Here is a 23,047-nt window from a genome sequence, read left to right as displayed (position 1 = left end):
ATGCTGACTTGCTTATTTCCACTCGTGATGAAGTGTTGTTTTTGGTTTTCCTTAATGAAATATAGAGAGCTTTCTATAGTTCACAATAACTTTTATAATTTCCTAGAATTTGAGGTAGCGTAAAAATCTTGTGAGTACCTACGCCGCTATTCTTTTTTTTCTGCTTCTTCCTTTGAACTCATTATGCATAATGCTTACCTATTGCGCTCATGTTAAACAAAATAACAGAAAAATGTGCTAACTTCTGGTTGAATCAATTATAATTAAAACGAGTGGATAAACCGGGAGATTCAAATAACGGCATCAGGGAGCACCGAGCAAGCACGCATGTTGCATATACACAGCTCTAGCACAGCTTGTGATTACTTGTTTCATCTAAGTTATTTTTTGACTCACGTGCAACTAAAATACTTTTGTATAATCCACCATTTGTACACACCCAAAAGGTAAAGGTATTTGTCACCATTACGTTCATTCATCGTTACTTTTATTCGATTCTTTTTATTTGATTCTTTTCACAGTAGTGTTTTCAGTTGGATTTGTGTGGTCGCACTTAGACGTAAAGTTCAAGATTATGTAACTATGATACCTAAAAAAGCCGCTCTACATAAAGAGTCAAATTTCATCGCTTACCAAGTAAGAGTGTCGACATAGAACGAGGCAAGATTTATAGTTGTTAGGTGCCATGAATTAAATTCTGGTTAATTCGTTTGGGACTAACGGGATACGGCACGTGCGCTGTCTTATCATTTGTATATCTTAAGTAGGGCTTGTGATACCAGGCTGCTATGAATCAATCTTCGGTATATCAGGTGTTATCAGCGTTAACTCAAGATGGATAAAGAAATAACTACTATTTAATTCCCCAATGCGATCCAGCTATATGAAAATTTATAATGTTAATAAATTTTAAAATGAATATATAGTCGTATGCAATTATAACAATGAAAATAAAACGAAGGTCTGGTCTCCCCGCGTGACTGATCGATTCAGTGAAGTTCAAGAATAATTTTCTCTTCATACTTTACATCCACCGAAACGAACTATATTCATTGTCTCGTGAAGCGATATAACTGTTAACTTTTATTGAAATGAATTTACAATTTGTCTATTGAAAATAAATCGTTGAAAAGCCTGTTATAATATTCACAATTGACCGTTAAAACATACGCCTACTCGATACGAAGACGATAATGATCTTGAAATCGGCGTAGGTTGTATTTATTGAATATGGCCTTTATATTACGACGATGATGATATTAATGAATCGCTTTGCATAATTTATATGTAAAATAGGTAGCAAATTTTAACTCAATGGCTTTATATAAAAGGTATAAATACAGGAATAATATAAATAAATAGATATCATATAACATACACACAAGTTCGTCTGTTCCTATGGTAAGCAACTTAATGCTTGTGTTACAAGTAACAGCCTGCTGGACAGCCTGCGGAGACTATTGGACTCAATGTCGTTTTTGATAGCTAGCATTATGGCTGGATCAACGGCTGGAGTTGGTGATTGCGCTTGTGCCGATTCTTTAGTCTTTTTGCGCACCGTTATGTTACTAGTATCGGTTTCAGCTGGTGAAGTATTCGGTTGCGCGGATACTGTATTAGTGGGCCGAATGGTATTAGAATTGTCGCTTTTTGGCTGTTTACTGCAACAACCGTGGCAGGTCCACGATTGTTTGTGTTCTTTAGTCATAAGGCCGAACTTTTTTTCAGAGACATTGGCAAATAGAAGATCGTACACAAATTTACAATTTGTACATTGGTGTGACTATGGGCAAAGCACATGAGTTCACGTTATTTTTGGCGTAAACTTGTGGAGGCCTATGTCCAGCAGTGGACTGTATAGGCTGTAATGATGATAATGATGATGATGATGTACATTGGTGGTTGTTTCGGCTCTTAGCTATTATATTTTTGCATCCGGCACATTCGATTTTGCCTGATTTACCAGCCATTGAGATAGTCTTTGTGCTTTGATATTGAAGAAGCTATAAATAAATGAAAAAAGTAAGATTTGTGCAATCTGCAACTAATTTTGAACCCTCGGCCCCGATAGATGAGACCAACATCTGCACGCTGAGCCACGCAGTCTTAAGCGTGTACCTACTACGAAAAAGTTGATCCGTATGTTACTCGACGGTACTAACGAGAACGATTATACTGTAGGTAGTATGATAATAAATCGGGCTAACATCGCTGTCACACAGTGACTCAGTCACACTTCACTCCAGATTCGCTTTATATCGTGTTATAGTTGATTTAAGTTAATTGTTTGCAAATAGCTTAAAAGTGGAAGTGTTTAATAATATGATAGCGATCAAAATACGCACGTTAAGACACGAAGTAGCATAGCGTTGATTGTCGATTTGTTACAAGACAACTACTTAAACATAAATTAAATAAGAAATTTTACGTCCGTACAAATTTTCTTACCTATATGTTTATTAGTTAACAAACATAACTATTAGAATAAGTGTTCCTAATTTGTTTATTAACAACTATAACAACTTCCGCATTGCGCTAAGATGTTACATAAATATTAAGATCAATTGAATGAATCCCTATTTCATTTAAAATAAAAGAGAAACTTGCGGTTAGGTAATAGCACACGTTGCACAATGTAACGTGTTGATGATGAGAATCAAAAAACGACCTGTCAAGAGTGACCGAAAAAAGCTCTCCGAGGGTTTACATTGCAGCTGACAGTGTTGTTTTATTCTTTAGTAATATTTTATGCTGTAAACGTAGTATATTAACCTATCAATAATAAACATATTTCAACAAATAACTTAGTATTAGATAAATTAATGAATATTGACGAAATGAAATCGTTTTTTTTTTTCGTACGACCTTCTCAATCTAATCTTAATTAAATTCAATTATTTGTTAAATGCCATCTAAATGTGCCAACGAAACCTATAAATTAACATATTTTAGATATTGAAAACAAATAAAATAAAATAGATGTTTTACGATTGTACTTTAAAATAATAAATGAACATAAATTACTTCTGCCTATTTTCTTATTAATCAATGATAACAGGCTACTTTGTGTGTTATCATTATTTGTGAATCTTTGGTAACTTGTACCCGCAGGGTGTTAACTTTATTTATGATAGTTAAGCTTAGTAATCAAAGTAATAATATATCATATCTATTTGAGGGGCACGAATTGGTTGAGGTAATAAAACACACCATCAGGGATGTTTGCTGGTGCAGTTAATCGTGATTTGATTCAGTTCAAACGGGTAGGCGTACGTAGCACCAGAGGTGCGAGAGGTCATCCGATTTATGAGAGTGCACGAAACATACGTGTGACGAGTCTTAACGCCATCTGTCCCCCTTGACTCGGATTTACGCTGCCATTGATTTCGTTCAAAGATAACATTCATTGTCCAAACAGGAGGGGTGCTCTATTTTCGACATTTAATACTTTCCGTTTGTGTCTAGTGACGGCTTGTGGACACAATAGTTTCATATTTCTTTATTCTTTTTTAGGCGGAGCTCGTGGATATGAGGGCAGAATTGGTACAGGCTCGTGCGGCAGGTAAATTTTATTCGTAAATTGAGTTAGACCGTTAATAATCCATCGTTTTTTTTTGTTATATTGCTACTGTTATTGAAAATACGTGTTTGCTTGAATGTTTTTGATTGAACTAAGAATTATTGAAGTTATGAACTGAGGCTCTTTAATGCCCCTGGGTGATATTCTTAAGTAATCTATACATATAATAAAATGGTAGAAAAGTCAAAACTGTACATTGAATATTTTTTTTAAGGAATACTTGGGGTGTGATCTACTATCGATACCGAAGCCAAAAATATAGTTTTTAGAATTTTTGTCTGTTTGTCTGTTTGTCTGTATGTATGTCCGGGATAAACTCAAAAAGTACCGCATGGATTTACTACAAATTTGGCACGAATATTATTAAGAGGTCGGGTCAACATATAGGCTACATATTATCATGCTTTCACCTACCGGGAACGAGCAGTGAACCTTTATTTCCTCAACGCATTCTGTAACAACGTGTAATCTAACGACGCATATTTGAATGTTGTTGTTATTCTGTTAATAACCATGCTATATAAGCTAGCTTCACACTATAAAAATCACGCAATATAAGTAACTAAGCCGATAAACATAATTAAATGAATATAAGTAGACAAGACAATTTTAAAGCAGCGCCATCTATGAGATTTTTCTGTAGATATGAAATGTAAAGAAGAAACGGACACGCAGACGTCTAATACACTCAATTGATAGTTCAACAGAGTCTCATAAGGGTCAGCTATTTTTGTAAACACCTTTGTAATAACAATATTTTATACATTATGGTAGACTAAAATGCTTGACCGATAATTATTTTAATATTTTATTACTTTCTGATATGAATATAATACAAAACGTAATAGGGGGCTGTCAGGACGGCGGCGACACGTTGGGCAACGTTCCGGAGGCGGCGCGGGCGCGGGCCGAGGCGGCGCAGCTCGCGCGAGAAAACGCGGCGCTGCGGGAAACTGTACTCGCTTTACATTCGGAACTATTCGGAGCTCGGTAAAGAAAATCGTACTAATAATGTTCTTAAATTACAAATAAAGTAATTTTCAATAACAATTATTCCATTTCTTCCAGACTCGCTACCAAGTACCTAGACAAAGAATTAGCAGGAAGGATACAGCAACTACAATTACTTGGTAGCGACATGCGTGCCGAGCTCAGAGATTCTTTATGGGCCCAGGTAATCGGAGTTAAAATTAATTAATTATTCCATAAATTTACTAAATACTGCTTGCAATAATTGTGTTTGCAGGCAAACGAAGAAAAACCGACTTCAATTATATCGATAAGTAATACAACGTTGGTAGACGAAAAAATAGTCAAGTGAATACGTATTATCAAAGATTACTCAAAAAGTTGTAATCAGATCTCGATGAAATTTAAATGTGACCACATGATAAACACCAGCTTTCGATTAAATTAAAAATCATCAGAATCGGTACACCCAGTAAAAAGCTATGCGGATTTTCGAGAGTTTCCCTCGATTTCTCTGGGATCCCATTATCAGATCCTGGTTTCCTTATCATGGTACCAAACTAGGGATATCTCCTTATCAACAAAAAGAATTATCAAAATCGGTTCATAAACGACGGAGTTATCCCCGAACATATGTACATAAAAAAATAATTGTGTTTGCTCGCAAACGAAAAAAAACCGACTTCAATTACATCGACGAGTAATACAACGTAGATCGACGAAAAAATAGTCAAGTAACTACGCGTTATCAAAGATTACTCAAAAAGTGGTTATCAAATCTCGGTAAAATTTATATGTGACCTCATGATAAACATCAGCTTTCGATTAAATAAAAAATTATCAAAATCGGTACACCCAGTAAAAAGTTATTGCGGATTTTCGAGAGTTTCCCTCGATTTCTCCTTATTATGGTACCAAACTAGGGATATTCTCTTTTCAACAAAAAAAGAATTATCAAAATCGGTACATCTACTAGAAAGTTATGCGGTATAATACAACGTAGTTCGACGAAAAAAGCGTCAAGTAAAAACGCATTATTAGATATAACTCGAAAAGTAGTTGTTAGATCTCAAATAAATTTAAATGGGACCAATTGACACACACCACCTTTCGATTAAAAAAAATTTGTCGAAATCGGTCCACACGGTCAAAAGTTCTGATGTAACATACATTAAAAAAAATACAGTCGAATTGAGAACCTCCTCCTTTTTTGGAAGTCGGTTAAAAAATATATGTATATACGTTTGAATTGAGTAACCTCCTCCTTTTTTTGAAGTCAGTTAAAAACTTAAAAATGACTATTCAAGTATGACTCTTTAAAAGCACTATTAAATTGTCATTTTACAAATTGAAATTATTTTATTAATTATAGCATTCTATACATTTTCTCTCTATAAAATCTTTTTCTTTTGATACGACTAGGCCGACAAACAAATGTACGGTCCACCCGATGGTAAGGTAGCCTACCGTAGTAGGCCTGGGCAATAGACGCCTACAACACCAGAAGCATAATTTGGTTGTGATCTTTGTACTTCCCCAGTCAGGCTCTTGTCATATCATAAAATCAAAAATTACTTTATTCAAGTAGGGTTCTTCTGAAGCAATTTTAAATCGTCGTTTTATTAATGAAAATTATATTATTCATTATATCAATCTGTCCGCGGTTTCACTCGCGTTTATTTGAGAAAAATAGTTACTAAAATATTGTATAGTTTAGTCTTCCTCAGGAAATGGACTATCCAATACAAAAATAATTTTTCAATTCGAACCAGTAGTACCTTAGAATAGCGCGTTCGACAAATTCTTCAAGTTTATAATATCTATTAGTATAGATATAATACCTAAGGCAGCGTGTCGTGTAACGTTCGTGTGCCGTCGCAGGTGGAGGCGGAGATCCTGCTGCAGAGGCACAAGACGCTGGTGCGCGTGTGCCGCGGGCTGGCGCCGCGCGCGCCGCGCCCGCCGCCCGCGCACGCGCCGCCCGCGCCGCGCACCGTGCGCGTGCGCCGCTCGCCGCACCTCGGCCTCGGCATCTCCGTCACGGTGCGCACTCGCTACTACTGTAGTGCTATTCTGTAAGAAAATTTTCGTGTCTCGACAGCGGAATCCGCGGTGAGATATCAAATTCGTATTCATTAAAACTCGACAGTCCCGTAGCGCCACAATTGTGAGTGCGGCGACGAGTCGAACCCTGTTGCGTGCGAACGTTGACATTTAATAGTATGAATTCGGTATTCTGTAAGGGGATTTACCGCTTCATACATCACAATTCGAGACTTGATTCGACACTTGACTTCATGCACATATTCTAAAATAAAGTCATAAGAAAAGAATATCGATAAAATAAACACAGCTCTAAATTGCCGCTCTTCGATTCGACACTCACTTCACATCGCTTGTGCGTACCGAATGTTTACAGAATTCCAAAGCAAGGTCAAGTGGGTTCGCTTTCGAAGTGAGCGCTGTCACTCAGGTGAAGCTCGATATTGAAATGGTTATTTACAGAATAGCCCTACTGACCACTGCACGGCGTCCTTCCGTTTAGCCATTTACACAGGCGCATCATAATATAGCCTACATTTTATGTGTAACAAGTAACTCAGGTGACTCGATAATTTTATAAACAGTAAATATTTGATAAGCGAGGAAGTTGCATTATTTAGTTTATAATATCGATTCTGATATTGCAGTTAACTGGAAGGACGCCTTGTTCAATAACACGCAGTATAAATTATCTTATCTAGTCGTCGTAAAGGGGTCGTCCATTATTTATTAAGACCGTTAATATGATTCGGCTGTCAGTAGATGCGCTACAGTGTGGTGTGACGCAGGGCGGGCGTGAACATGGTGTCCCCATCCTTATCTCGGAGCTGGAGGCGGGCGGGCCGGCGGCGCTCACTGGCGAACTATATGTCGGCGATGCCATTTTGGCCATCAACGATCTCGACCTCACGCAGGTGGGTATATATAATTCATTATTCATACCTACTTTTTTATAAGACATTTCTAACTGACTGAATACAACTTTTTCATAGGTACTTAAGTATGATTACCCACGAGTTGCTTCCTGGGCGACTTATTTTCATGCAAGGTTCATATTATATGTATTATGATTTAATAATAATTGATAAATGAAACGAAAAGAAATCTTGGTAATAATAAGAATAATTCTTCTTATTGCATTAAAAGTGCATAGAATTACAATTTTATTTTCTTTCATTGTTTTATTTTTATTCCTCTATATCGAATAATCAGAATACTATATGTTGTTTTCTTTTCCTTTCATGTTGATGTAAAAAACGACGAACAAAAAAATTGTACCATTGTACATTATCATGGCTTACATGTAATCTAATAATTATATAAAATTATCGTGTCGCGGTGTTTGTAGTTAAACTTCTCCGAAACGGCTTGACCGATTCTCATGACATATTGTGTGCATATTGGGTAGGTCGGAGGATCGAACTACATCTATTTTTCATCCCCCTAAATGTAAAGGGTAGTCCACCCCTAATTTATTTTTTTATTTTTAGATAAATTATTTATTTTTTATTTTTTTATGATACAACATTAAAAAATACATGCAACCCAAATTTTCTACCCTGTACGATCAACCCCTATATTTTATTTGTTAATTATAAACTTTAATTTTTTTGGCAAGATTTTTATTTTTATTTCGTCATGACTTAAAATAAAAAAAAAAATCTCTTAATTTTCCACCTGTCTACGATCAACCCCTATTTTTCCATCGCAATTTTTATTTTTTATTATTTTTAATAATTTCTTTTAATTATGATTTTTTTCTCAATTCAATTTGATCTCCTGCCTTCGCCGGTCGATAACTATCAATCGATCAGTTATCCCCGCTAAAAGTCTACCGTTGTCACCTCTTATCCAGCAAACATCACGGAGTAGGGATGAGAATCAAGCTGGTCTCCTGTCTTACTCAGTATACCATTTTCGGCCTTTTTTTGGTTTTATTTGTGTATCGATCGTAGCAGTGACTGTTATAGTACTAAGTCAAGCAGTCACTAAATAAAGCATACTTTCATTGTCTACAACGCTTTCGATTATAAGTAAATCCCCGCACACTTATAGTAGATATTGGCAAAACAACGTTTGCCGGGTCAGCTAGTTAAATAAAATAAAAAACACAATTTTGTTTGATTTTATCTTAACGTTTATTTTTAGTAATTTATAGACAAAATGCTATTGTTAATTTCGTTTTATACATAGGCCTGCCATAAAGAAGCGGTCCAAGCGTTGCAAAGCGTGAAAGGAGACTGTGCCCTTTGTGTTCAATTCATTGCTACCGACGACGACGACAGACTCTCTGAAGACAATTATAGGTATTATAATCATCATTAACTTACATAAATAACATTAAGTAGGAGAGGTTAATACAGTGCAGTGTACGGGATTTGAAAATGAGCCAAAGTAATGAATTGTATAATGCGGATGTTGGAGATTGCTTTTTAAGAAAATGTTTTTTTTTTCTTTTTGTACACTGTTTTAGTTTTTATTAAACTCAGTCTTGAGGCTAATTTTAGGTTTTTTTATTATCCTTACTGTTACGAAATTTTCCGTCTATTTTATTTATACGCGTCCTCTAAGCACGTTTTGCGAGTAGTGGTTTTTTGTGACAGTATTTAGGATAAAGTCGATACCTTACTTTCGAAAACTGATAATAAACGTCATTATTAGAAAAATAGTTATTTTATGTTTAATTTTCGATGACATTGAAATGTCTCCAATGCGAGTGTTGTTCGCAGGTTCCCACTGTACCCGGAGGACGAGTCGTTCGAGCCGGACGCGGCCGGAGCCACGCCCACCGCGCCGCGCACGCCCGACTACAACCACCGGTTACTAACTATTACTGTATATTTATAATACTAGAATTAGCAAGTTGAAGTGGCAGTGGGCTGGTCATCTGGGTCGCAGGACCGATGGCCGTTGGAGCAGACGGGTCCTGGAGTGGAGACCGCGGCTTGGTGAACGCAGTGTGGGACGTCCTCCGGCCCGTTGGACCGAGGATCTCGTAAGATTGCCGGTGTAGGCTGGATGAGGATTGCGAAAAACCGAGATATCTGGTGTGAACTTGGAAAGGCCTATGTCCAGCAGTGGACTGCGATAGGCTGAACTGATGGTGACGATTACTGATATAATACTAGCTGACCCAACATACGTTGTGCTGTCTTGCAAACTGACTGGTAAAAAAATATATTAGATAGTTACATCTTAATTACGTAGCGGTATGAAATATGATTTACAATTATATTATATTCTCATAACTACCAAAAAAAATTATAAACAGTCAGTCGAGCCGTTTTTGTTCTTACTGTAGTACAAGTAGTTGTCACGATTTACGTAAAAGTTCTACTCAAGTTCCTCAAGGTTGGAATTAAAAACAAATCGTTAAAGCATTTAAAAATACGTATACACTTGTATCAAATCAAAAGCCTATAATAATATTTTATCTTTCGTACGAAATGTTTTATTAATATATCTCACACTATATCCTTGGTATTCTAAAAAGATATTAACACTCTTGGCTCCAGGGCGTCTGACAGTGATTCCGGGGAGGTGAACTCGTACGGAGAGCGCCGCGACGGCGAGTACGAGGCGCTGCGTGCGGACGGGCAAAGGGGCGACCTCCACACATACGCGGCAGAAGCTGATGCGTACGCTCGGCAGGAAACCAACTCGTACGGGCCGACGGGCGGCACCTCGTGCGCGCTCCCGGACGGCAGCCCGTACGGCCGGCAGCACGGCAGGTTCGGGGCGCGCGGCGACACCGCAGACGCGCCCGCGCACTACTCCGACTACAACATCAACAGCCTCTCCATACTCGACATGGACGACGACTCGATCAAGATTGAAGCGCGACTTGAGGTTTTTATTTTTTTGGATATATTATTAAAATAAGGAGTTGAGCTTTTTCTATGATAATTTTGTCTGTCCTACAGAAATACTGAAACGAAACGATTTCTCCACAAATTATGCTTTTTTTTGGCCAGCTGAAATTTGATGAAATTTGAAAAGTTGTTCACTAATTTTTAATGTTTTTAAATTTACTTAAAAACTTGAATTTGAATTTTTTTTATTGGGTGTACGATAATTGTTCCGAAAATACGATAATTTCACGGCACTGTGTCGATTAGACGGGCAAAAATTTCTGGTAACAGTGGATGACTTGAAAGATCTATATTGTAGTCGTGGGTCGTAACGTCTTTTATGTGTAATCGGTTATACGTAGTTTCGTGGATTCGCGTAACTAGTTTCGAAACTGCTTATTTTTGTGCTGTGTGGCTACGGCACTAAAAAATTTAGTCACCCCCTCTCTTCCCGTGGGTGTCGTAAGAGGCGACTAAGGGATAACAAGGTTCCACAACCACCTTGGAACTTACTACACTAAACTGTATAGCTACTATATTGTATAGCCGGTAGCTACGTGTGACGCGCGTGTGTGTGTGCAGACGGCGGGCGCGGCCGCGTCGCTGTCCACGTCGGCGCGCTCCACGCCCGTGCACACGCGCGCCGCTCTCAAGAAGAAGCGCAAGCCGCAGGTGAGCGCCCGCCGCACTCGTCGTGCGCCTTGTAGCCTCACTTCTAATGCACGAGTGGGAGTCGAGCTGGCTCAGGGGATGAAGCACGAATATCGAACTAGTCTTATTTAGTTTTAAAAATCTTAAGAAAATGTTTTTGAGGATTGTATTTGACCAAACAGTAGTGTAAAATTTTTTTTATGTAGTTACAGATTTATATTTTTTTAATTATCCATAGTTTTTACTATGTGACACAGGACTGGAGGACGAAAGGCGCGTACTGTGCGGTGTCGGACGCGCAGTCGTCGGACGAGCCGCGCGACGCAGCCGAGACACCCAACCATCGTCCCGACCACCGGGCTGTCGGTACGTTGTACTGTACTTTATTTTTCTTATTCGTATACTTTAATTATCGTTTATATTCTGAAAATCTTTAACCACTACAAAATAACTTTATCTTAGCTAAACTGCTTTTGGCGAAACCATGTGGCCTTGTATGTAACACAACTTTTTTAAGCTGGTACAGGCTGAAGGGCTTCTAGATAATGTAAACTACACATTTTGAGCAAAGTTAAATAATTTAAACAGTTTTGAAAAGTGGACTAAATAGTAAATAAATTCTAAGATTCTTAGGACCAGAATCATAAAAATTAAACTAATTATGAAAGAAACAAACGAAAACATGAAAAAATATATTAAATAACTAAAAATCCTATAATATATTACCTATATTAATTATATTTTAGCGCCTGTTTCGGAGAAAGTACTGGATCGCAGCGATTCGCCAGTGTCGGGATATAAGCCTCCGTCTCCCGTGCACGAGGCGCCTCCAAGCGCACCAGTGGGTGACACCGAACTCCCGGACGCCACATTACCGGCTGTGATCGGCGAGACGGTCACCACTAACAGGGCGTCGGTGACAAATGTCACAACTAACTCGAAACCGCTTCCATCCCCCGACATCAGGAACTCAGCCGACCCTCTTCCACCTCCGCTCGACATACGTTCCAAAACTAGCAAAACCAATGGCGACACTCGCGCGAGGAAAGAGACTAAGGGTTTCAGGTATAGTTTTTTTTTTTTTTAATTAAATTAATTCGTAAAACCGTAGCATAATGACACCTCGAACACCAGAAGCATTGATAGCGCGTTGCCAAATCCTATTTCCGAAACACCTAAAAAACTCTGGCCACTTTACTGAGCAATATTATTTAGTTGTGATTTTTTTAAAGTTCAAGTATATACCCAGTTAGGCTGCTCCAGATTTCGAGCTGCATATATATCCTCCTGTGCCTTACCAGAATTTGTGCCCTCAATAAATGGCAGTCTGATTATTTTTAATGTATGATAATGCCAGTGAACCGCTCGAGTGTCGATACTGATCGTACGGCTATATTCCAGGATAGGCTCGGCGCGCCGTGTGACGGAGAATGGCCGGAACGGAGAGGCGGAGCGGCGGCCAGTGGCGCCGCGCTTGCTGCCCGGACGAGGCGACCCGGACTTTGGCACCCCTGTTTGAGCGCTCATGCCTCGCCTCGCTTCGTCTCGCCTCGCCTCGCCTCGCCTCGACCCCTGGCAGCATCGCATTCCTTTGACCTCTTAAGTTGCTCGCCCTATTGGTGACAGAAAACTTCGCTAGTATTCCATTCCTTTGCCGTATTTTCACGTGCGAATAGCACTGAGGATACGAAGGTGTTCGCACAAAGTCGTTACAATAGATTAGGTAGAGGGCTATGACATTTTTTTTTAATTTAATTGTGGAAATAGCGCTTCTTATAAATTGTAATGTTTTTCATGTGCTACACATAAATACATCGAGTAGGATCTCAGCACCGCGCGCATTCTATAGTATGATAAAACTTGGTTTTATGTACTTGGTTAAGTTAGTGTTTATATTTCATCCAAATTCCATTTATGTTATATAGACATATTTTCCAATTTTATTATTTTTAATTTATATACTCGTATTTAATCATTACGGCTTGTGATTTAGAAAAATAAAATTAATGTATTAAATGTAAAAAAAAAAAAACGAAAATTCAACTATTGTCGTTTAAAGCTTACATATTATTGTAGGTTTTGATTTTATTTGTATTTGTAAATATTCTTAATATTTTAAGGTTTTAAAATCTCTTTTTTTATTTTTATTATGTTACAAAATGCTATACATGCTAGTTTAGGTATAATAATATAATTATGTCACATACCCACAATCCAATCCTGGATCCACGATTTGTTCAAACCGTGACAGAAACTTGTCGAGTTACTCACGAATATATAATTGTATACTCATATATGTACAAATAAACATTTATTTTTTGGTTTTCTGCGATGGGGATAAAGAGAACTCTATAATAAATTTGCATTGTTTGTTATATATTGGTTAATGACTTATTGATTTGTGTGACAAAAATGTAAACATGAGACTTATATTTATTATAGGAGACAGATTGAGACACTATTTCAATATTTAATTCCGAGCATTTTTTCAGCAACAATTTACACCTGCTGCAGTACTTTATAGAATTAACGGTATAACTCGCGGTGATGATAAGCTCGGATTTAAAGACGCAACCTAACCAGATCCGTATTCTGTAGCTAGTTAGATGTAGGTCTATCTAGATTGATACTTAACACTTTGGTCGGTTCTTCGGTCGGTTCGGTAAAATAAAAACGCAATTGTTATAAGAAGACACTCGAAAAGCGGAAAAAGAAGAAGAACTAACTTGGCAACCAGAGACAACTCTTGTAAAAATATTGAGATTTAGTTAGATGATTTACACAAAACAAAACCAAAAAGAAGCCACTAATAGGAGATTGATAATGATGAAACCAGAAGTGCAATCAGTAATAAGTCGACTTCTTCAAATAATATCAGTCGTTATTTGAATTCGCTTCTTCGGGATTTACACTATGTACCTTTTTATATTTGAGGCTCCGATATTTCGGCGCAGTTGCATGCGCAGTTCTTCTGTGACCATGGCGCATGCAACTGCGCCGAAATATCGGAGCCTCAAATATAAAAAGGTACATGGTGTAAATCCCGAAGAAGCGAATTCAAATAATGTTAACAACCATGGAAATTTAAAACAAAATATCAGTCGTATGCGGTGAAAACTTTTTCAATAAAATGATATAAATAATAAAGGATCAAAAAATAAAATTAGTAACTATCGCAGTCTACTGCTGGACATAGGCCTCCACAAGTTCGCGCTAAAAATAGCGTGTAGCGTGTGTTTTGCCCATTGTCACCACGCTGGGCAGGCGGATTGGTGACCGCAGGACTGGCTTTGTCGCACCGAAGACGCTGCTGTCCGTCTTCGGCCTGTGTATTTCAAAGCCAGCAGTTGGATGGTTATCCCGCAATGGGCGGCTTTTTGAGTTCCAAGGTGGTAGTTGAACTGAAAAGATACTGTAAACGAATTTTTACCAATTTATCCATAAAATTTGACTCCATACAGATAAAATAAGATTTTTTTTATTATTTGTTGTTAAAATTAAGATTCAACTTCAGACTACTGTCGCGGTTTTTCCGATTCGAGTACCAAATAATGTAGTGTATGCAAGTTCTGGTACATATATAAAAAATATATATATATATATATATATATATATATATATATATAATATTGATTTCAATTACTTTGGCTATGACATATATATTTTCGTCTCAGCCTGTGCTAAGAACTACAGTTAGTACACAGTATAGCACTATTCTTAACTGAAAAAGATACAGCTTGTAACATCTTAAAAACTTAACTTCTCCACACTGCTCCAGTGTGGTAACTATTCTATTATACTTACAATAAATTATATTCTCCCGTCTATTTATTTTAATTGTTGATATTATTATTTCATATTTTAAACAAATAATAAGTATGTTACCATCAAGATTAGAGCTACTTAACCAACATTATAAAATAGTCTATAAATAGCTATTTCAAAAATGTCATCCATGCTATATAATGTTCCAAGTACTTATTTTATCTTTTGTGACTAAATGATTAGACTCATTAATTTTAATACATTTAAGTTAGCTTTCATTTGTCAAAAAATATTTATGTTTGTTTATACCTTCGCTATAAAGACATAAAGGAAATTCATCCCTGCTGAAAGTTCCGAATAAAAAACGATAATTGTATGGGAAGTTATTGTAAAGTATTGCCTCAGATAGATCTATCTGGATCCAGATAGCCCAGATCCCTGTTCCAAACATATAATAGTTTACAATTTCAAAAATTCATTTATTTAGCATAATATGTACCTATGTTAGGCTCGCGTACAAAAAACACTTTAAAACTTCTGGTCAAAAAAGTTTACTTTTTACTTTGCATTATGATCCTGCCCCTTTAATTATTCCTAAGCGATAATTTGTTTTAGTCCTTAGTAAGATTTATATAATAATTAATGTGTTAAGATATCTTTACATCATATACATATATAACGTCACATAATATGCAATAAAGATAAATGTACTTACCTATGCAAAGAAATCGAATGTTGGCAGCAGTTAGTCGTTGGCGAACATTTCCTACGACCTTCAATATATAGAGACTGAGTAATACAAACTAATCAGCACATTCATCTGAATTATTCTTTACAAAAAAATGTTAACTCCCGCTCGCATCGTAAACAAAGACGAGTCGACGACAGTATTTCAGGGTCACTTTCCCAATGTTATTATCAGTTGTGTTACATCGATTATATCATTATCAAGCTCGAGAGGCAGCTTATAAATGTGATAAAACAATTCGTTTTAAAATTTGTTCTGTTAATTTTTGGTCAAACTACAAGTTTTCCTAAAAATTTGACACGGCACAAACAATGATGTAACCGTGTAAATATTGCATGATTAAATTTAAGTCTTTCCAAATAAGCTGAAACAATTTTAACAAACATCACAAAAATAATACTTAATATTAATTTATTGCACTACATGACGTGTATGTATAGTAGAATATTACATTGAACTGAGTACAATCAGGAGTCAAGATGTGAGCATGATAAAAGGAGAAGAATGTGTGTTAAAGAGATGGAAAGTGTATTTTGAAAGTTTGTTCGAAAGAGAGGAAGTGTAGGTACAACATACGGCACCTTCCATGGAAGAGAGTATAAATGGTGATGAAAGTGAGATAAGCATGGATGAAATAGTGAAAGCGTTGAAAAGTATGAGATTAGGTAAGGCTGCAGGGTATGACAGGATTACCGTCGAAATGCTGAAGGCTGTACATGGCATAGTGGCTAGCTAGCTGTACTGCCTTTTCAATTTGTGCTGGCGGAATGGGCAAGTACCGGGAGACTGGTGCAAAGCCGTAATCGTCCCATTGTACAAGGGAAAATGGTCACGGTTGGACTTATAAATTACCGCGGTATAAGCCTCCTCAGCGTTGTCGGTAAATTATATGCAAGTGTTGATTGAGAGGGTTGTGAATGAAACAGACGAAAAAGTATAGGATGCACAAGCGGGGTTTAGAAAGGGAATGGGATGTACGGATCAGGTCTTTTCTTTGCGGTGCATAGCCAAAAAGTGTTTGGCTAAAAACAAAAAAGTCTAGTGCGCGTTCGTGGATTTAGAAAAGGCCTATGATAGAGTGATGAGGAATTAATTGTAGTCGACATTGTCCGTGAATGGTGTGAGCAGTATCCTCATACGAGCATTGCAATCTCTTTATAGGGATTCCAGTGCTTGTGTGAGGATAAATGGCGCATACACTGAATGGTTTAATATCGAAAAAGGTGTTAGACTGGGATGTGTGGCGTCACCGTGGCTGTTTAATCTGTTCATGGACAATTGTTTGACAGATTTAAAAGATAATGAAAGTGGGTTGAGAATGAATTAGTTACTCGTCAAATGTTTTCTCTATGCTGATGACCAAGTATTACTTGCGTCTTCGCCCGAGGAGTTGCAGGAGATGGTAACTGCTATGAGTGGAGCTTTTGTAAGAAAGGGAATGAAGATGAATGTAAAGACGGCAAAAGTGATGAGGCAGTGACAGACTGCAATATCGTGATTGGAGATGAACAAATTGAACAGGTGAATGAATTTGTGTATCTGGGTTCAAAGTTTACAAGAGATGGAAAGTGTGAGAGTGATATTGAAAGAAGAGTGAATGCAGGAAACAGGGTGAATGGAGCTTTGCACTCCTTTATGAGCAGTCGGAAGGTGTCTAACAAGGCTCGTTTGGCTGTGCATGAGGGGGTGTTGGTTCCGACACTCATGTACGGAAGTGAAAGTTGGGTATGGCAGAAGAAACATAAAAGCAGAATAAATGCAGTTGAGATGAGAGCGTTAAGAAGTATGATAGGATTTAAACTGAGTGACAGGATAAGATATAGGAGATGGTCTGAAAGAAGATGTAGTGACAAAAATTGAGAAAGGTATGCTCAGATGGTTTGGCTATGTCGAGAGAATGAGTGAAGAACGATTGACGAAAAAAGTGTATAATGCGAGCGTGAATGGAAGGGTTGGAAGGGGTAGACCTAGGCGGACATTCCGAGACCAAATAAGGGACGTCTTGAAAAAGGGCCAGGTCAAGAGTACCCTAAACTGAAGAGCATGTATGAAGGGAATAATGAAAGTGGACGAAGCGAAAAAAGTATGTAAGGATCGTAGCAAGTGGAAAGAAGTGGTCTCTGCCTACCCCTACGGGAAAGAGGCGTGATTATATGTATATATGTATGTATGTAATATTAAAAATAAATTTTATTGATCAGACTCAGAGCAGACATCGCGACAGGTATTTAATTCTAGTTTAGTAGTAATTTCAGGCCATGTAAAATTAATAGTAAAATGTAAAAATCACAGTATTCTGAATAACAGTGTTTACTGTTTAATCTATAAATCGATGCAAATATCAGCTGCTTAGACATAGGTCAAATTATATCGTTTGCAAAATAAAAAAAAAGGTTTACTGTGCTTGTAACAAATGTATGTAATTGGAAGCTATTTCAATGTTTTATATTTTTATAATGTTTTAATGTCAGCATTAATAAATTACATAATATTTACTTTAGACAACATTAAAATAAAAATCCTTAATACCTATTCTATAGCAACTTATAAAACTTACAATGACGCAGAAGCCATATTGACTTTACTTACGTTGTGATAAAAGTAATCAGTGTAATTTGCACTATTTATTTAATTTATGGCTTCGTTCCTAAATTTTTTACTTGAATATCCACTATTATCCAACTGAACTTTACGGGTTTCGCAGATCTGGTTAGGAAATTAACATCAGCTCAATTTTTAAAATAATTTCTTCTATGTTTATATTTGTAGTAATTTCAATTTTAGCGGAAAGTGTTTTTTAAACGGTTTTATTTAGCTCACCCCGTTTGTTTTATTTTTTTTTTATTATTTATTCTTGGGTCAAATTTAGTAATTCAAATTTCACCCTCTTCCTGTCAACCGATTAATCTGAAATTTTGTATACACTTTGGATTTTGGTGACAATACAATTATGTTTATTCATTATCATTATAAATTCAAGATGGCCGCCGCTACAAAATGGCGGATAATTTATGTTTTATTAATCCCATCAATATGGGTATCAAATGAAAGGGCTCAACAAGCAGAATACAATATACTATAAAAAATTGAAATCCAAGATGGCGGCCGCTACAAAATGGCGGATAACGTAGGTTTTATCAATCCCATCAATATGGGTATCAAATGAAAGGGCTCAACAAGCAGAATACAATATACTATAAAAAATTGAAATACAAGATGGCGGCCGCTACAAAATGGCGGATAACGTAGGTTTTATCGATCCCATCAATATGGGTATCAAATGAAAGTGCTCAACCAGTATAATCAATGTACTATATAAAATTAAAATCCAAGATGGCGGCCTCTACAAAATGGCGGATAACTTAGGTTTTATCAATCCCATCAACATGGGTATCAAATGAAAGGTCTCAACAAGTAGAATACAATTTACTATGCAAAATTGAAATCTAAGCTGGCCGCCGCTACCAAATGTCTGATAACAATTTTTTATCAATCCCACCAATATGGGTATCAAATAAAAGGGCTTGACAAGAAGAATACAGTGCACTATACAACCTCAATATTTAAGATGGGCCTTGCAATAATGAAGCACTAAATGAATTAAACAGAATGCGAAATAAAAACTAAAAACTATAAAATAAAAATAGGTAAAATAACTTTTTAAGTTAAACGGTTTTATGTTAAACATACATTGCAATGTTTAAGATAAATGTACTAAAAACCAAAAAATAATAAAATAGATACAGTCGTGGGAATTATAAACATATGCATAGACTAGACTAAAATAAAACCGTGGGGCACGTCAATTGTCTACAAATTATCGACTTAATGTGCGATAGAAGAATCGTTTAATTCGTCGTTAAAATAGGCAGTTGGCCCGCAGACGGTGAGGAAATTACTTACTATTTTCTTGCTCATGGAAATTCCAATAGTTATACACTCCATGTAAATAAAAGAGATGTTTCAACTAGTTTATCGTTGGACATTCACACTGCTGGCTGGCGAGGAATCGTTTCACTGCTCGTAGTTTGTCTTTAATCGACCAAACATATGATTAAAAGTACTACTCGCTCACCACTATGAAACCCTAAAACTCGCTTATAATCGAGCTTGCTAGCTTGTTTCCACATTCTAGCCCTACTTATCACACGTCCATCGTTGTCGGTTGAACAACTGCCTAATTATAGTGTAACATTACAAAACAAACATTTTAATCAACGATTGTAGACAATTGACGTGCCCCACGGTTTTATTTTAGTCTAGTCTATGCATATGTTTATAATTCCCACGACTGTATCTATTTTATTATTTTTTGGTTTTTAGTACATTTATCTTAAACATTGCAATGTATGTTTAACATAAAACCGTTTAACTTAAAAAGTTTTTTTACCTATTTTTATTATTAAAGAGCGATTAAACAATCCTTGACAAAAAATTATGAGGAAACTGACCTGTATCGAAATAAGTTTTGACACAACAACCGAAGATTCGCAGTTATAGTTTCATGTGACGGATTACGCTTCTAATACTCGGCATTATATTAGAGCTTTTGTCGTTCTGTTCAGCAGTTGTTATCTCTGTTACAGATATTTCATTTTTAAAATCAAGTAAGTTATACTAACTCCAGAAGTGAAGAGAGTAATATTTAAAAATGAAGTTTCATTCAGTATTATTTTCTGAGCTAATTTTTCTTGTGATTTGTAGGTATAATCTTCGAAATTAATCGCACATCGTTTTTTAAAAAATCCTGTTTTTTTAATGCAAATTTTATGTAACAATATTAGGTCTCTACATGGCCTACTAATTTATGATTGTAGCAATGTTTATTAATCTAATTATGATTGTTTTTTTTTTACAAGATTTTTTATTTTCATCATTTCAGCCTATTGCAGTCTACTGCTGGACATAGGCCTCCACAAGTTCGCGCCAAAAATGCGTGATCTCATGTGTGTTGCCCATAGTCACCACGCTGGGCAGGCGGGTTGGTGACCGCAGGGCTGGCTTTGTCGCACCTAAGACGCTGCTGCCCGTCTTCGGCCTGTGTATTTCAGAGCCAGCGGTTAGACGGGTATCCCGCCATCGGTCGGTTTCTTAAGTTCCAAGGTGGTAGATTTTTATTTTAAATTATTCCAATTATCGACACAAGAGTCGTTTACAAAACTAAACAAAAGTGATACAAATATTAGAAATAAGAAATATTACATTTGTATTTTTGTGTAATAGATACTGTAATAGATACAACAGCACTATAACATTGCGTGAAACATATTGTTTGGGAAAAAAATTAACAGAGATTTTTTTTTTGTTAAATTAGTGTAAAAGAAAGGAAAAATCTCTAATCTAAGTAGGGATATATTTAAGCATTTGCTTAACGTCCCGCTTGTATCTTCCTATTTTGCAATTAAAAATATCAGTTTCCTGTAGATGCTTGTTATAGAAATTTGTAGCACGCCACATAAAATTGTTGCCAGTGTACTTTTTTTTTGTAAAACGGGATGTGAAACAGATGTCTAGGACGAGGATTCGTTCGGGGGCAACTCGGGTTTATTTTACTTAATAAAAAAGGTGAAACAATATAATTATTAAGAAGTTTGTACAAAAACATTCTATGTTTTAGACATGTGAAATTGGGAATGGACTTGGGGATGTTATTGTACTCTTCTCGTCGACTGTATCAGTTGACGATAATTCGGTAAGGGCTCTGTCTGTGAGGTTACATCAAACTTTAAATTATGTATATCAGTATCATTTCGGTCTTGGTAAGGAGTACTACTGCTTATACGTTCATGTGTCGTCGGGTCTAAACGCTTAAATCTATTGACTTGTAGACTTCGTTTGAATTCAGAAATAATAATTTTAAAGAAGTTCGCGTTATAGGAGGTTAAGGTCGAAGCTAAATAGGTCTGGCACATCTTTTTCAAATTGTCAAATTTTATCTTTCGGTCTTTTGCAGATGTTTTGCTAGCATACAAGTAAGTGCGGGATTAATTGCGCGATTGTCATCTAAAGCTCCCAATATTTCGGCGATGATGCAAAAGCCGCTCCGTGATTATCACTTCACATCTACGAGTACATCTCGTATTTCACCTGTTTTTTTTTTCAGCAATGAGTATCGATGTCACCAGAGCTGCCGCTATGAGCCGCGTGGCAGACGATTCGTTAGCACGATCTGTCCGAATATGCAACAATTGTAGCACTACGTCCTACGTATTGATTCTGGATTCAGCCAGTAATATCCCACTGCTGGCCATCGTTATAATTGTTTCCATATAGCAGAACGATTGCAGCTTAATCCACCATCCTGCTTCACTGCGGGCTGGCGCATGTTGTTTACTCAGCAATAACTAAACACCATTACCGGTTGTATTTCGCAGAACGACAGAAGATATTCAAAATTTACTCTAACTCTAACACTAGTTGAATTAATTTTCAAGTTCAAATCACCACAAAACACATTATTATATTTTAAACATATAGTTTCAATTATGTTAAATATTAATAAATATATTTCGTCTTTCATACGTGGTGGAATATATAAACATCCCACAGTTAATAGCACTATTTTATTTTGTTTCGATATATTGGCACACACAAACTGACAACCCACAGGCATATTACACACTTAGACTGGCTGCAGTAGGTATATATTTTGGGGGAGCTATAATAGCTACACCACCTCCTCTCTGTAGGCCCTGTCTGTCAACTCTAAGTATCTGATATCCACTAGGGATAATCTCAGCATCAGTAATACCAGGAGTGAGCCAAGTTTCAGATAGCAAAAATATATCAGCATGCGGTAATTCCTGCATTCAAATGAAATATCTTGGTAGGTACGTAAGCCGCGAACGTTTTGATAATATACACCAACACGAGACGATTCTTCACATTCCAAGCTATTAATTTTTGTTTCTCTCAACTGTTGTTTGTTTACGAAACCACTCGTTGAGTCGTGTATTCGATGGCCAGTTCTCCGCTGACATGAAAAACGAAAAGAGGCTTTCCGGAACCGTAACAAGTTAACAACAAAAGAAGCGTAGTTGTTGTTGTGTTAACTCTAATTTTTCCACAATATACGGAATGTCGGTGGGCTTTTACCTCATCATGTACGACACTCCCCGTAGTTGTATCATTTTTCAGGGACCATAGGTGAATCGATCACTTTTTTTCAATGCCGTTAGCATAGCATTCGATTCACCCGTCACTCGAATAACTGGTCTACGTTGTTTTCAACGCAGACAGTAGTCCATTGCTCCTCTTGCTTCTCGCCATTCATAACGCGCCTGTCTTGTAGCATCAATGTAGACGCTGGCGTTAAATGTATTGCATGCGATGAACGACACTGGTGCGTGTGTGGTAATGTAGTTATCCCCACATCGGCGGTTGCCTGAGCGCAATGCAATGACGCGCTGCATTCGACGTCATCCTCGTCAAAAGCTGCCG

At 36.9% G+C, this 23,047-nt stretch overlaps 1 protein-coding gene across 1 annotated transcript in view; it reads left to right on the top strand.

Annotated features, from left to right (window-relative positions):
• The window catches only part of LOC123654745 (Golgi-associated PDZ and coiled-coil motif-containing protein-like), a 57,268-nt gene extending 43,713 nt beyond the window's left edge, over positions 1–13,555 (top strand). The window contains exons 3-14 of the mRNA XM_045590630.1: positions 3,514–3,562; positions 4,429–4,570; positions 4,649–4,754; positions 6,431–6,592; positions 7,381–7,506; positions 8,786–8,898; positions 9,322–9,411; positions 10,300–10,441; positions 11,026–11,115; positions 11,352–11,460; positions 11,841–12,159; positions 12,496–13,555. Coding sequence (XP_045446586.1) covers positions 3,514–3,562; positions 4,429–4,570; positions 4,649–4,754; positions 6,431–6,592; positions 7,381–7,506; positions 8,786–8,898; positions 9,322–9,411; positions 10,300–10,441; positions 11,026–11,115; positions 11,352–11,460; positions 11,841–12,159; positions 12,496–12,613 — 1,566 coding nt within the window. The 3' untranslated portion in view covers positions 12,614–13,555. The remainder of the gene's footprint in view (positions 1–3,513; positions 3,563–4,428; positions 4,571–4,648; positions 4,755–6,430; positions 6,593–7,380; positions 7,507–8,785; positions 8,899–9,321; positions 9,412–10,299; positions 10,442–11,025; positions 11,116–11,351; positions 11,461–11,840; positions 12,160–12,495) is intronic.
• The last annotated feature ends 9,492 nt before the right edge of the window (positions 13,556–23,047 follow it).

The sequence above is a fragment of the Melitaea cinxia genome, chromosome 6, assembly GCF_905220565.1.
Source record: "Melitaea cinxia chromosome 6, ilMelCinx1.1, whole genome shotgun sequence".
Classification (NCBI taxonomy): Eukaryota; Metazoa; Arthropoda; class Insecta; order Lepidoptera; family Nymphalidae; genus Melitaea; species Melitaea cinxia.
Note: the sequence above shows the minus strand (reverse complement) of the source record. Positions and strands in the feature narration are given on the sequence as shown.